We start from the raw sequence: 15,877 nt of genomic DNA on the forward strand, positions 1-15,877 counted from the left end.
CGAACATCAGTTGCACTGGTTTACATATATATATATATATATATATATATATATATATATATATATATATATATATATATATATATATATATATATATATATATATATATGATATACATTAAAGATATAAACAATTTCCCAGTTACTCCACTAACCATTTCATTTCATTTCAAAATTCTGGTGGCTTTTCACATGGGACTCGATTGAAAAATGTTCATCTCATTAGCTTTGGTCATGGTGAGCTTTCCTTTATCATCATTACTAAATAGATTTTATTGGATTGTAATCTGAAAACCATTATAAGACATTCTTATGTGAATTATTAATAAAATATGTAGAATGTATGAAGGAGTGTGTGGCAATGAAAATCAATAGTTCACCAGCATTAAAGAGCGTTTCTGTGTATCTGTGTGTAAAGTCAGTGAGTCAGGTGAATAATGATCTTCAAATCTGCAGAAGCTCAAAGCTGCAGCGCTGCAGTCTCACACAAAGAGGTTTTTGTACGATGCTTTCACACTGTGTGAACACAAAGTCTTCAGTGCCAGAGACACCCTTGTTATGGAAACTCTGACAGTAATAAACTCCTGAATCTTCAGGTTGGACTCCACTGATGGTCAGAGTAAAATCCATGTGGTTTCCACTTTCACTGCCACTGAATCTAGAAGAAACACCTGAAGCTCTGTCGGATGTGAAATAGATCAGGAGTTTAGGAGCTTCTCCAGGAATCTGATGATACCAGGACATGCAATATTGAGAGGTATCCTTTTTAACACGATTCACAGCTGGTTTATGATTACAGTGAATAGTGACAGTCTGATCAGGATTCACTGTTTGATTTTCAGACTGAGTCAGAATCTGTCCCACAGAACCTGAAGAGAGAGACAGAAAACAGAATAATATAAAACTCATGAGCACGTTTAAAAATCTTACATTTATAAACTGTTATAATCATTAATGACAATAAAGAATTTGCCTTGTACACAATTTACATGAAATATAAACTAAATCAGCTGATGATATTCATTTCTACAGTATATACTTACCCCAGGTGCAGGTTGTGAGTGTCCAAATAATGATGGCTATTAAAGACATGTTTGCTTTATGATCTGTTATCATGAAGGAGAAGGTCATACAATCTTAAAGTCCCAGATCTACTATAAAGACCTCCAGAGCACTGAAGCATGCAGTTCAATGCAAAGTGTCTTCAATGTCTTTATATGCTTACTGTTAAGGAACATATTTCACCTGGTAATCTGGATGAGCCAGATTTTTTTGACAATTTCAAAAAATTTGACATTCAATTTGAAATTGTGTATTGATCAATCAGGTTTAACTTTTCGCAGGTTTAACTTTTCGAGGATTTCCCAGTGAATGAGAACAAATTCCTCAGGGGAATTTTCAGTGGAGGAATAAAACTATTTTTAGTAATGCAGAATTAAATAAATAGAAGAATAAACAAATAAAATTAGACTTCCCATGTGGACCTACTGTAAATGCATAGGTTGCATAGAGAATACATGTTTTTTTAGTTTGAACTGTATTAACTCTGCTTTAAGTAATACAGAATTTTAAATTAAACTATAAAATCCATTTAAAATATAAAATATGAATGAAACAAAAATAAAACTAAACGCTGAATCAAAATATAAATGTTTAGTTCTTTATCATGTAGTGTTTGTATTAGCATTGCTGTTAATAATAAAATTACATAGTGCTTAATTATTTTTTTCTTTCTAGTACATTTGGAAAAATTAAACTGGTTTAATTATGCAGATGTATCTTATAGAGGAGTAAAAGAGCTAAGTGTCTAGTGTCAGTGTCAGTTTTAGTGCAGGAGGTTTTTGTACAGCCGTTGATTGAGTTTGTATCACTGTGGTGGACTTTCGGTGGAGGCACCCGACTCTCTGTTGGAAGTAAGTCAATCTCTTTCTGTTTTCAAAATGAAAATTAAATGAAAAGAACAAGAGATGATTATCATTATATCTTAAATTAATATAACAAATAAAATAATTGATAATGTATTCAATTTTCAATTTTTCATGTGTAATGTTACCTATGTGCACCAAGCCAGTTTAAAACAACCACTTCACTGTTTTAATCACATTATTGCCTTTGTAAAAAAAAATTTAAAAAAATAAATCTTGTTTTAAATTTTAAAAGTAAGTAACCTGGTTTCCATATAATTTTCATTTAATTAAAACAAAATTTTGAGTTAATGCAAGAAAAAGAGACTAATCAACAGAAACTTACAGTACACAACAAACTGAATCACATTAAACTGATTTCATAGAAATTTAAATAAGGTGTTTTTCACAGTGTTGGGCATTTTATCCATCAAAACGTTAAATCATATTCTACAAAGAATAAATGCTTGTTTCTTTTTAAATTTATTTTACATGAGATATAAATCTAAATTGTGTATCAGTGCAATTTTCTAAATGCTTCTACAAATATATTTGACCAACAGGCAAACAAGAAAACATCATGTAAAATGTGTATTTTATCGTGAATTGTCAATTTTAATGTTATGCATAAATGTGTCAATATACATATTAAGACAACTTAGAAATTATACAAATTTGAAAATATATGATATTGAATTTAAAGATTTAAAATAAATATTGACTTAAGTTTATATAAACTTAACTGTAAATAATATATTGTAAATTAAATATATATAATAATTTTTAAAAAGGACAATAAAGTTAAAGATCTATAATATGACATTATGAATAATGAATAAATAGTGTTAAATCTAAACATAGGCATATTTGTGATTGCAGATAAAATTAGTTTTAACAGACTGTTGCTCTTCAGATCTGCTTGATTAACTCTGAATGTCTTAAAGGGAAGTGAAAGACTCTCAGAATGACTGACAGAGCTGTTTTTCAGAAGAATGAAACATCACAGTTTCCATCTCTGTCTCTCTTTAGCTGCGGCTCGTCCCGCTCTCACAGTGCTGCTGCCCTCCAGAGACGAGCTGCAGCAGGGGAAGGCTACAGTGCTGTGTGTGGCCAGTAAGGGATACCCCTCTGACTGGAAGCTGAGCTGGAAGGTGGACTGCAGCAGCAGGAGCTCTGGTGTGGATCTGAGTCCCAGTCAGCTGCAGAAGGATGGACTGTACAGCTGGAGCAGCAGCCTGAGCCTCACTGAGAGTGAGTGGAGCAGAGCAGCAACCGTCAGCTGTGAAGCCACGCACCCGTCCCACACTGCAGTCACCAAGAGCCTCAACACAAAGCAGTGTGATGACCAGTGAAATACACCAACAGACACACTGTCCTAATTAAGCCGCTGCTCAACAATTAATCTTTCCTGCTGTTAGTATATTTTTCATATAGGTCTTATTGTTGTGATTCTACATCTGCCATGCTTTGAATGTTTTATGTTATTCTTGCTGCCAAATAAAAGCATTTTGTCTCAAATGTGCTGCTGAATTATTACTAAAATATGAAATACTATACCTATTTTGTTGTTTGTATCTGTATTTTGACGTGTAACATAGTGATGAGCAGCCTGAATATGTAGACAATAATTTAATATTCAAAATATCAAATAACAGCAAAAGATATATTTATCTTAGTCATAATGTTTTAATTATTTTTTTGTTCATCTCAATATTATAACATGTATTCTTAGATGTTCTAAAAAGTATATTTAACATGATACTAAATTATTGGTGTTTTTGAAGAGTAACTTTAAATGTGTGTTAGATGAAGGTGAAGGTAATCTAAATGTTAAAATAAGGAAATGCACAATTAAATATTCAATATTGGATGTTATATATACACAATAATGATTCTAAATAAAATACAGCCTCTATTGCCCACTTTTTTTCCAGATTTTTAGTTTGAGATCCAACAATATCCCGCAGTATTACCACAGACCCCTGTTGAAGACTCCAACAGGCATTTATGTGGCTGCTAAAAGCCATTCCAGCTAAAAACGCTTAATTTTCCACCACTTACCTGCCTACTATAACGGTTTTTATTTGATTTGAGAATTACGTTAAACATGATTGACCTTAGCTGAATCAACAGGAACACTGGGCTATACTTAAAACATGAACAAGAACACATTCGGTGACCCCAATGGGGACTAGCAAGGTAAAGGAAAACACTTTTCCTTAAGAGTTATATTAAACATGAATTACTTTAGTAAACACCGGGTTATTAAATTAACAAGCTTATAATTGTTGACTTATCGATCCTAGCTTCATCGCAGTTGAACTGTGAGGTTTCTAAGCTTTTCTCATGGACCTTGAGCACAATGACCCAACAATGACTTCACCTTTACCCTGATCTTTATTAGAAACTGAGAGGGGAGAAAGTTAATACAATTGATAATACAATTATCACAAAAAAAGAAAAAAAGGTTTTAACCCTGAGCAAGCAGACCCAGTGCATAGCCAGAATTAGTAAACTGATTGTGTTGTGTGTCAGTGACACTGGCAGGACTGAACACACACACATCATCTGAGTGTGTGTGAATGAAACATTAAACTGACTATCTCACCTGACTCTTGTAAGGAAGATTACAGAAAGAATGAAGAAGTTGAAAAAATGCTGAATTAATCACAATACAAATGTAAACCAGGTGAAAAACAAATAGACAGCATTTTATATATAAATATTTTTTTTCATATTATAGATTTTGTTTTGAGAAAAATAGGGTTGTGAAATAAATGACACATTCCCTAATATTTAATTTATAACTAAATAAAGGAGAAGCATTTATGCATCTACAAGAACACAATTTCTGTAAATGTATTTAAATTCATATCATTATTAATATATTAAATTCCGTGTATTTTTATTTAATTACATGAAGGCACAAGTCATTTCCATAAAAAGTACATTTGGGAAACGATCTAAATAAAAATGAGTTTAATTGTGCTGCTGTTTCTAACATAAATATTTATTATTACAGTAGATAAAAAATAGAATGGGAAATTATCTAGAATGTGAAATTCATTTTCATTTCATTGCTTTGGCCATGCGCTTTTCTGTTTTATCAACAGTGAGTCAGTGAGGTAAACAATGATCTTCAACATCTGCAGAAGCTCAAAGCTGCAGCGCTGCAGTCTCACACAAAGAGGTTTTTGTACGATGCTTTCACACTGTGTGAACACCCAGTCTGGGTTCTTTGAGTCTCCGTTCTTACTGTGTAGACTCTGACAGTAATAAACTCCTGAATCTTCAGGCTGGACTCCACTGATGGTCAGAGTAAAATCCATGTGGTTTCCACTTTCACTGCCACTGAATCTAGAAGAAACACCTGAAGCTCTCTCTGATGTGTAATAGGTCAGGAGCTTAGGAACATCTCCAGGAATCTGATGATACCAGGACATGCAATATTGAGATTTATTTTTTGGATTCCAACAATCTATTGCTGGTGTGTGTTTACAGTGAATAGTGACAGTCTGATCAGGATTCACTGTTTGATTTTCAGATTGAGTCAAAGTCTGCCCCACAGAACCTGAAGAGACACAAAAACACATACACATCAAAACATACATTTATTTTCAATAATAATACATATATAATAATGTAAACTGCTAATTCAGGTAAAAAGCATGCATATGAGAAAGAATATGTGTGTTTATAAATGTATATACAGAATTTTAGACAATTCTGATTTCAACTCCTGTGGAGTAAATAAGATTCTTACTGTAAGATATGAATTTCTATATACTTACTCCAGATGCAGGTTGTGAGTGTCCAAATAATGATGGCTATTAAAGACATGTTTGCTTTATGATCTGTGATCAAGGATGGATAGCTGTCAGTCATAAAATCATAAAGTCACAGATTTATAAAGACCTCCAGAGCACTGAAGCATGCAGTCCAATGCAAAGCAGGATTGAGGCCACAATGATGCTAAATTGATCAAGTTAATTCTAGTCAAGTCACCTTTATTTATATAGTGCTTTAAACAAAATATATTGCGTCAAAGCAACTGAACAACATTCATTAGGAAAACATGATCTGATCATGACAGTATCATTACTAATCATGACAGTAAAGACATTTACAAAATTTCCAATGATTTATATTTTAAATAAATTATGTTCTTTTAAATTTTCTGTTTGTCAAAGTAAAAAAAAAAAACGTATCAGTTTCTAGAGAAATAGTAAGCAGCACAACTGTTTTCAACATTGATAATAATCAGAAATGTTTCTTGAGCACCAAATCATTTTAAAATATTAAAATACAGTAATAAATTACATTTTTAAAATACTTTATATTAAAATAGAAAACAGATCATTTAAATTGTAACAGCATTTTACAATATTACTATCACAAAGTAACTTTAAAAGAATAAAATAATAAATCCTACCTAAATGCTCTCTCTCTCTCTCTCTCTCTCTTTATTGAATGTCACATAAGACAACAATAAAAACTAACTGTGAGTAATACTGTATAATACATTTTTAACAAATAATTTAACAATTTAAACAAAAGAGATCAGAAACCATAATATAAAATGTTATCATATATCTATAGTGAATAACTTGTTTTGAATCTAAATATAGATATATGTGTGATTGCAAATAAAATGTGTTTTTACAGACTGTTGCTCAACAGATCTGCTTGATTAACTCTGAATGTCTTAAAGGGAAGTGAAAGACTCTCAGAATGACTGACAGAGCTGTTTTTCAGAAGAATGAAACATCACAGTTTCCATCTCTGTCTCTCTTTAGCTGCGGCTCGTCCCGCTCTCACAGTGCTGCTGCCCTCCAGAGACGAGCTGCAGCAGGGGAAGGCTACAGTGCTGTGTGTGGCCAGTAAGGGATACCCCTCTGACTGGAAGCTGAGCTGGAAGGTGGACTGCAGCAGCAGGAGCTCTGGTGTGGATCTGAGTCCCAGTCAGCTGCAGAAGGATGGACTGTACAGCTGGAGCAGCAGCCTGAGCCTCACTGAGAGTGAGTGGAGCAGAGCAGCAACCGTCAGCTGTGAAGCCACGACTGCAATTCTCTGAAAGTTTTGTTGCTCATTTTATTCTCGCTGCCAAATAAAATCATTTTGTCTCAATTATTATGTTGAATTCTGTGAACTTAAAAAAAAAAAAATATATATATATATATATATATATATATATATATATATATATATATATATATATATATATATATATATTAGGGGTGTCACGATTCTCCAAATCCTCGATTCGATTGCATTTTCGATTCTAAGGTCACGGTTCGATTCGATTCTCGATTTTTACATTTATTCTCTTTAAAGCACAGATTGTCATTTTTCAAACTAGACTTTTATGTAATATAATATCTGACCTTTGTTTGCAATGTACCACATTACACTGTCAAATTTAAAACTTTTATTAACAACATAATGTAACAATAACTTATATCTTTGGTCAATTGAAAACTTAAAATAAACTGCCATCCAGTTTCTCTTTTGTAAGTGCAGTCACAAAAGATGACATTCAAGTTCATAACAAAACAAACAAAAACAATAAAAAATTACTAAACTAACCTTCAAATATTACGATGTATCTATTTAAAAGATTAAAGATAAAACACTTGTTAAACACTTCACTGTCATTCATTTATATTTATATATATATATATATATATATATATATATATATATATATATATATATATATATATATTATGTATGTATGTACAGTATGTGTGTGTGTGTGTGTGTGTGTGCATCATTACAGTCTGTAAAATATGTGTATCTCTTATTACAAGACTGCAATCACTAGCAATCAGAAGAATTCCAGTTAATCAAGTATCTACAAAAGATCTACTCTATAAACAATGCATTAAATTACATTAAAGACAAAAATAAATTAAACAAGCAAAAGAAATGATTACTCGCATGTATCTGGTCCACTGATGAAGTCATGGGTCAAGTCAAGTGAATTATTACTCATTTTCTAACAGGCGTCGAATACTGACTTTAGGAAAAGGGGAATAACCAATGACATTTGAGATAACAACTAAAACAGCAAGCCCTGCCCCACGACTGACAAAAATAAAATTGTTCGCGCGAGCAGAGGTGAGATGATCGAGCGCGAGGATGTGGGGAATGAGCATGCGCGCGCGAGGGCTTAAATATATGGAAGGCCAAAAGGGTCAAATTCACGTGAATTTTAACGCGTCAACAACACGTTAAATACGTGTATTTCACGCGTAAACAACACGTATTTAACGCGTTAAATACGTGTTGTTTACGTGTTAAAAATCAGCGCGTATTTAACGTGTATTTAACGTGTTAAATACACGTGAAGTACACGTGAAGTACGCGTTAAAAATCAGTTTGAACGGGTCAATGTCATTGGCTGCTGAGGACTTGGGTCAAACCACTTCTGTGAGCTTAGAGGGGTGTAACATTCACAGACAGGCAACCATCATTTAACATGCTATAGATCAGCTTATTCAGCCTTATTATTTAGTCTTTTTTGTATAGCCTATAGAAATAATATATTTAAATTGCAGTTTTATGAAATATTTATTTTTTAATAAATATTAATTAAAATTTTGTGGTGATAGTATAATGTTTATAAAAGTTACAGTATTTTGTAATGAAACAGGACTTTTTGTTTAGCTCTTGACTCGCCGAAGTATACTATTTAAATACTGTTGCTTTCTGAGTGCCATACACAAAAATACCAACTCATAACTCCACGAATACAGCAAGGAGAGTCAAAAGTTATAGTCTGTATCTACTGTGACGATCCAAGGGGATGTAGTATTTTATTTTGCCCTGCAGGTGTCATGGGGTAACACTTTTTGTGTCTTTAGGTTAAGTGCTGTGATGCAGGTGTGGAAAATTGATTGTGAATAACAATGCTGCCTATAAGATGCTGGCTTTCTTACCCTCTGGAGGGAAGGAGATTGGGGCTTGGTCTCTGCTGGTCTTGCTGTTTGGAGGTCAGGCGGACTTTCTCATGCTCTCAGTCCAAGGCTTGATGTTGTGTTTTTGTATCTTTATATTTTTTATGTTTTACCTCAATGTAGTTATGTTTGTTTTCTGATTAAAACACATATTTGTGCAAATTGGATTATGTTGTATGGACTCTCTATTCATGTTGCTACTCCTTGATCCAAGGGGTTGTAACACTACGTTCTGTGAAAATGTTTAATAGAGCTCTCCAACTGATTCATGGATTTAGGTATTATTTACATATGAAAGATCGTAATGGATTGTTTTGATTTTGGACTCATTTCAATCTTGAGAATCTGCTGTAAATAATGGTATGCCATTTTTCACAATCAGAGCATGTTTCATGAAATTATAAAGGTAAAACCATGAGAATATTGCAGCATTTGTGCATTTTGAGTTATTTGTTTTTTTTTTGTTTTTTTTTTATAATTCGATGACGAATATCTTCAAATCTAAATGACAGATTATTGTATAATTGGGCTCATTTTAATTGAGAGAATTTAACATTTTCCACGTGCTATGCATGTTTCATGAAGTTATGAATGGAAATGTAACCTATGTTTTTTTTCTCAATTTAATGGTTCCATGTGTGTGATAATATCGTAAGTAATATATTTAGATCAAGTGAACAAATTACCATGAATTTGAGCTCCTTTTAATCTGGAGAATTTTCTGAAAAAATGACATGATTTTGCATGATCTACTATGAATGTTTCATGAAGTTATTAATAAAAGCGCAAAGTGAAACTAAAGTTATTTGTTGTGCTGTTCCTGTTGGGTTTTATTTGTTATAGCAATATATTTGGATCTCATCCATGGATTACAGTATCTCTGGGCTCATTTTAATTGGGATAATTTTCTGAAAATAATGATCTATGCATGATTCTTGAAGCTATGAAAGAAAACAAAACGTGAAGTATCGAGCTGTTTTTCTTTGCAGCCTCAGTAGGCCAGTCTGCTTTCATGTGTCACAGCTCTATGAACGAAATCTTTCGATCTGATCAAAGGATCTATGCATGTTTGGTGAAGTTAAGAGGTAAAGTGGCACGGGACTGAAACCTCTGATTTTTTTTTTCTTTTTTTTTCTAAGATATATTACCTAAGTTTTTTTCTATGTGTTATATCTTTATGAAATATATATTTAGATCTAAATGATGTTTTATGGTGAGTTTCGACAGTGTTTAATCTGCAAATAGTGACTTGTCTTTTTTATGATATAGCCTATGCTTTTTTCATGAAGTTATCAATGGAAAGCCTACATGACAGCTACCATAGATTTTTGGCTAAACTACATGCTCTCTGTGCAGTTTTATGTGCGTCATAAATTTATGAGGAAAATCTTTAGATATAAATGACAGATAGTTTTGGGCTCTTTTAATCAGGAGAATATACTCTAAATGCTGGTGCATAATCTTGTTTTATGAAGTTACAAGTAAAACGGTGACATCAATAGGGCTATTATTATTATTATATGGGTCTGGGGTTGACTTCTTGTACAAAACTCACTCTAGTTTATTCAAAGCCTCAAACAATTTCTCAATGGTGCGACTAAAAAAAACTCTGAGAACGCACCGGTGCAACGAGCCATTCAAGGGGAACCCCTCGAGTACAGTTACGAATAATGTATTACTTTTACCTTTTATGAGCAAAAATGATGGCATATCCAAGGAAAAAATTGCAAGTGATCATGCTGCCGTCTCCCTGTCCTGAAGCATCTCCTCACAAATGATTGGATAGCTTACATTTATCTGGGTCTAACAAACACTGTCATATGCTTCAACAGTTTTATATCTATAGATTTTATTTTAGGCAAGTCGTGATGATTTGAGAAGGCTAAATTGATCAAACATAGGCTCACTGTCTGCCGCTGGCAGCTTGGTCGTTACTTAAAAAAAAAACTAAAACTTATATTTAACAAACATAAAATGCTCCAAATGCTTTTCTAACTTAACTTAATAAAATATATTATATTAACAAAATATAATCACTTTGCTATTACATATAAAACTGAACTATTTTAATAGCTGATACAATAGGTGTAAGCTGTTTAGGGACTGTTCACCTGTTCAAATCAGACAGGTTTGTCTGATTTGTCCCATTTTGTTCAGACACAGTGGAAGATCTGATAAGAATCAGTGTAGAGGGCCAAGTCTGGAAGATTTTGATGCTAGAGAGAGTGTGGCCAGCGGGTTTAGCCAAGGCCAAAGATCAAGAAGGCCAAACTACAGGAATTGTCCATCTAAGGGGCATGTGACTGCAGTGGAGGGTAGTCCATAAGACATTGAGCCATGATATGTTCAGTTTGAAGCCCTTAAAACCTTAATTTAGATTTTCTTTTTATTTCATATATCTTGAGATGTTTTAGGTTTAAATTTCACCTCAGTGAAACACTTTAAGCACCAAAACTTTTTCAGTAAGTTACCTTTCTTGTAGAAATGTTCTTCAAATACATTATGTTGACCAGATTGTTAGTTAATCTTTTAGGCTACAAGTCAATATTGTTTATATGGACAGCGATTTAAAAAAAAGTGGACTTGTAAGAAAAATAGTTAGGCGCACTAGTGTAACAAGTGAAAAAAATGAGCCTAGAGCCCTGTTGTTTTATTCTACTTCATGAGACCTTTCAGATGACATATGGCACATGTATATCCAAGTTGTGTGATATTTTTATAAATATTAGAGTACATGGCAAAATGATGATAATTAATTTTTTTCTCAGCACTATTTTGGAGTTGATCAACATGATATATGCATTGTAATGCTCAGACTCTAAGCTTTCAAATGATTTCTATTTTTTATTGATTTTAATTCAGCAGTTTGAAAAATATGATTAATAATATTGATGTGTTGGGTGGGGGGGGGGGGGGGGTTGACGGTGGTAGCAGTAGAATACTTCTGTTGTCCTGACCCTAGTACAAGTTTTCATTCTAATCCTGAAAGTCTTAAATGCTTATGTCTTATAACATCACATGTGTACCTAATTAGTGATTGTCTGATGAGTGCATCGCTGAACAAAAAATGCAGAATTGCTGAACAAAAAAAGAGGTTTCAATAAGTGCCACCTGCTTGGCGATAGCTGTAAATGTAAGCAATAAAAACAAAAGCAATAAAAGCTATTGATTCCTAAGATGATTGTTTTCTAAAGGCAGATATTGATTTCAATGGTTTGTATCTTAAACCTGAATTGATTGCTTACGTCCATTGTAACTATTTCCCCCACACAAATGTTAATGCTCGATGCTAACTTAAGTCTTATACTATCACAAAACATTTGAAACCGATACTTTAACTAAACGTATGTATGTCCGGAGATATTGAATATCAAATAAGATGGATATAAATAATTTATCTTGAACTATATTTTTTCTTACATTTTTGTCAGTTATTTCTCAGCAGGAGAATGTGCAAATATATATTTTTATTTACGGAAAGTCAGAGTTGAGCAGTAAGTAGTTACTAGTAATTTAGTTATTTTAATAATATTGGAAAATTTAAAATTCTCTCGATTAAAATGAGCCCAATTATACAATAATCTGTCATTTAGATTTGAAGATATCCGTCATCGAATTATAACAAAACAAGAAAAAAACTCCAAATGCACAAATGCTACAATATTCTCATGTTTTTACCTTTATAACTTCATGCAACATGCTCTGATTGTGAAAAATGGCATATCATTATTTACAGCCGATTCTCAAGATTGAAATGAGTCCAAAATCAAAACAATCCATTATGATCTTTCATATGTAAATAATACCTAAACCCATGAATCAGTTGGAGAGCTCTATTAAACATTTGACAGAACGTAGTGTTACAACCCCTTGGATCAAGGAGTAGCAACATGAATAGAGAGTCCATACAACATAATCAAATTTGCACAAATATGTGTTTTAATCAGAAAACAGACATAACTACATTGAGGTAAAACATAAAAAATATAAAGATACAAAAACACAACATCAAGCCTTGGACTGAGAGCATGAGAAAGTCCGTCTGACCTCCAAACAGCAAGACCAGCAGAGACCAAGCCCCAATCTCCTTCCCTCCAGAGGGTAAGAAAGCCAGCATCTTATAGGCAGCATTGTTATTCACAATCAATTTTCCACACCTGCATCACAGCACTTAACCTAAGGACACAAAAAGTGTTACCCCATGACACCTGCAGGGCAAAATAAAATACTACATCCCCTTGAATCGTCACAGTAGATACAGACTATAACTTTTGACTCTCCTTGCTATATTCGTGGAGTTATGAGTTGGTATTTTTGTGTATGGCACTCAGAAAGCAACAGTATTTAAATAGTATATTTTGGCGAGTCAAGAGCTAAACAAAAAGTCCTGTTTCATTACAAAATACTGTAACTTTTATAAACATTATACTATCACCACAAAATGTTAATTAATATTTATTAAAAAATAAATATTTCATAAAACTGCAATTTAAATATATTATTTCTATAGGCTATACAAAAAAGACTAAATAATAAGGCTGAATAAGCTGATCTATAGCATGTTAAATGATGGTTGCCTGTCTTTGAATGTTACACCCCTTTAAGCTCACAGAAGTGGTTTGACCCAAGTCCTCAGCAGCCAATGACATTGACCCGTTCAAACTGATTTTTAAAGCGTACTTCACGTGTACTTCACGTGTATTTAACACGTGAAATACACGTTAAATACACGTTAAATACGCGCTGATTTTTAACACGTAAACAACACGTATTTAACGTGTTAAATACGTGTTGTTTACGCGTGAAATACACGTATTTAACGTGTTGTTGACGCGTTAAAATTCACGTGAATTTGACCCTTTTGGCCTTCCATATAAATACGTGTATTTCACGCGTAAACAACACGTATTTAACGCGTTAAATACGTGTTGTTTACGTGTTAAAAACCAGCGCGTACTTAACGTGTATTTAACGTGTATTTCACGTGTTAAATACACGTGAAGTACACCTGAAGTACGCGTTAAAAATCAGTTTGAACGGGTCAATGTCATTGGCTGCTGAGGACTTGGGTCAAACCACTTCTGTGAGCTTAGAGGGGTGTACCATTCACAGACAGGCAACCATCATTTAACATGCTATAGATCAGCTTATTCAGCCTTATTATTTTGTCTTTTTTTGTATAGACTATAGAAATAATATAATTTAATTGCAGTTTCATGAAATATTTATTTTTTAATAAATATTAATTAACATTTTGTGGTGATAGTATAATTTTTATAAAAGTTACAGTATTTTGTAATGAAACAGGACTTTTTGTTTAGCTCTTGACTCGCCAAAATATACTATTTAAATACTGTTGCTTTCTGAGTGCCATACACAAAAATACCAACTCATAACTCCACGAATATAGCAAGGAGAGTCAAAAGTTATAGTCTGAATCTACTGTGACGATCCAAGGGGCTGTAGTATTTTATTTTGCCCAGCAGGTGTCATGGGGTAAAACATTTTTGTGTCTTTAGGTTAAGTGCTGTGATGCAGGTGTGGAAAATGTATTGTGATTAACAATGCTGCCTATAAGATGCTGGCTTTCTTACCCTTTGGAGGGAAGGAGATTGGGGCTTGGTCTTTGCTGGTCTTGCGGACTTTCTCACGCTCTCCAGTCCAAGGCTTGATGTTGTGTTTTTGTATCTTTATATTTTTTTTATGTTTTACCTCAATGTGGTTATGGCTGTTTTCTGATTAAAACACATATTTGATTATGTTGTATGGACTCTCTATTCATGTTGCTACTCCTTGATCCAAGGGGTTGTAACACTACGTTCTGTCAAATGTTTAATAGAGCTCTCCAACTGATTCATGGGTTTAGGTATTATTTACATATGAAAGATCATAATGGATTGTTTTGATTTTGGACTCATTTCAATCTGGAGAATCGGCTGTAAATAATGATATGCCATTTTCACAATCAGAGCATGTTTCATGAAGTTATAAAGGTAAAACCATGAGAATATTGTAGCATGTGCGCATTTGGAGTTTTTTTCTTGTTTTGTTATAATTCGATGACGGATATCTTCAAATCTGAATGACAGATTATTGTATAATTGGGCTCATTTTAATCGAGAGAATTTTAAATTTTCCAATATTATTAAAATAACTAAATTACTAGTAACTACTTACTGCTCAACTCTGACTTTCAGTAAATAAAAATAGATATTTGCACATTCTCCTGCTGAGAAATAACTGACAAAATGTAAGAAAAAATATAGTGTTCAAGATAATTCATATCCATCTTATTTGATATTCAATATCTCAGGACATACATAAGTTTAGTTAAAGTATCGGTTTCAAAAGTTTTGTGATAGTATAAGATTTAAGTTAGTATCGAGCATTAACATTTGTGTGGGGAAAATAGTTACAATGGAGGTAAGCAATCAATTCAGGTTTAAGATATACAAACCATTGAAATCAATATCTGTCTTTAGAAAACAATCATCTCAGGAATCAACAGCTTTTATTGTGCTTACATTTACAGCGATCGCCAAGCAGGTGGCACTTATTGAAACCTCTTTTTTTGTTCAGCAATTCTGCACTTTTTGTTCAGCGATTATGCACTCATCAGACAATCAGTAATTAGGTACACAGGTGATGTTATAAGACATAAGCATTTAAGACTTTCAGGATTAGAATGAAAACTTGTACTAGGGTCAGGACAACAGAAGTATTCTACTGCTACCACCGTCATTTTTTGCACTTGTTACACTAGTGCGCCTAACTTTTTTCTTACAAGTCTTACAAGTCTAAAACTTTTTTTTTTTTTTTTTTTAATCGCTGTCCATATAAACAATATTGACTTGTAGCCTAAAAGATTAACTAACAATCTGGTTAACATAATGTATTTGAAGTACATTTCTACAAGAAAGGTAACTTACTGAAAAAGTTTTGGTGCTTAAAGTGTTTCACTGAGGTGAAATTTAAACCTAAAACATCTCAAGATAGAGACTCATATAAATGTAA

At 32.9% G+C, this 15,877-nt stretch overlaps 4 gene segments (V, D, J or C); 2 read left to right on the forward strand and 2 right to left on the reverse strand.

Annotated features, from left to right (window-relative positions):
* Nucleotides 1-333: 333 nt before the first annotated feature.
* On the reverse strand, nt 334-1,131 carry LOC127934976 (immunoglobulin lambda variable 2-23-like). The segment is given in 2 exon segments: nt 334-869; nt 1,044-1,131. Coding segments are annotated over 2 exon segments (513 nt in total).
* A 345-nt stretch (nt 1,132-1,476) lies between these two features.
* Nucleotides 1,477-15,877, forward strand: part of LOC127934977 (Ig kappa-b4 chain C region-like) — a 40,742-nt gene continuing 26,341 nt past the window's right edge. The window contains 3 exon segments of the C gene segment in view: nt 1,477-1,489; nt 1,830-1,913; nt 2,934-3,338. Coding sequence covers nt 1,477-1,489; nt 1,830-1,913; nt 2,934-3,256 — 420 coding nt within the window.
* LOC127934978 (immunoglobulin lambda variable 3-25-like) lies at nt 4,979-5,775 on the reverse strand. The segment is given in 2 exon segments: nt 4,979-5,475; nt 5,696-5,775. Coding segments are annotated over 2 exon segments (546 nt in total).
* LOC127934981 (Ig kappa-b4 chain C region-like) lies at nt 6,664-7,003 on the forward strand. The segment is given in 1 exon segment: nt 6,664-7,003. A coding segment is annotated over 1 exon segment (315 nt).

The sequence above is a fragment of the Carassius gibelio genome, chromosome A19 (assembly GCF_023724105.1).
Source record: "Carassius gibelio isolate Cgi1373 ecotype wild population from Czech Republic chromosome A19, carGib1.2-hapl.c, whole genome shotgun sequence".
In the NCBI taxonomy this organism is placed as follows: Eukaryota; Metazoa; Chordata; class Actinopteri; order Cypriniformes; family Cyprinidae; genus Carassius; species Carassius gibelio.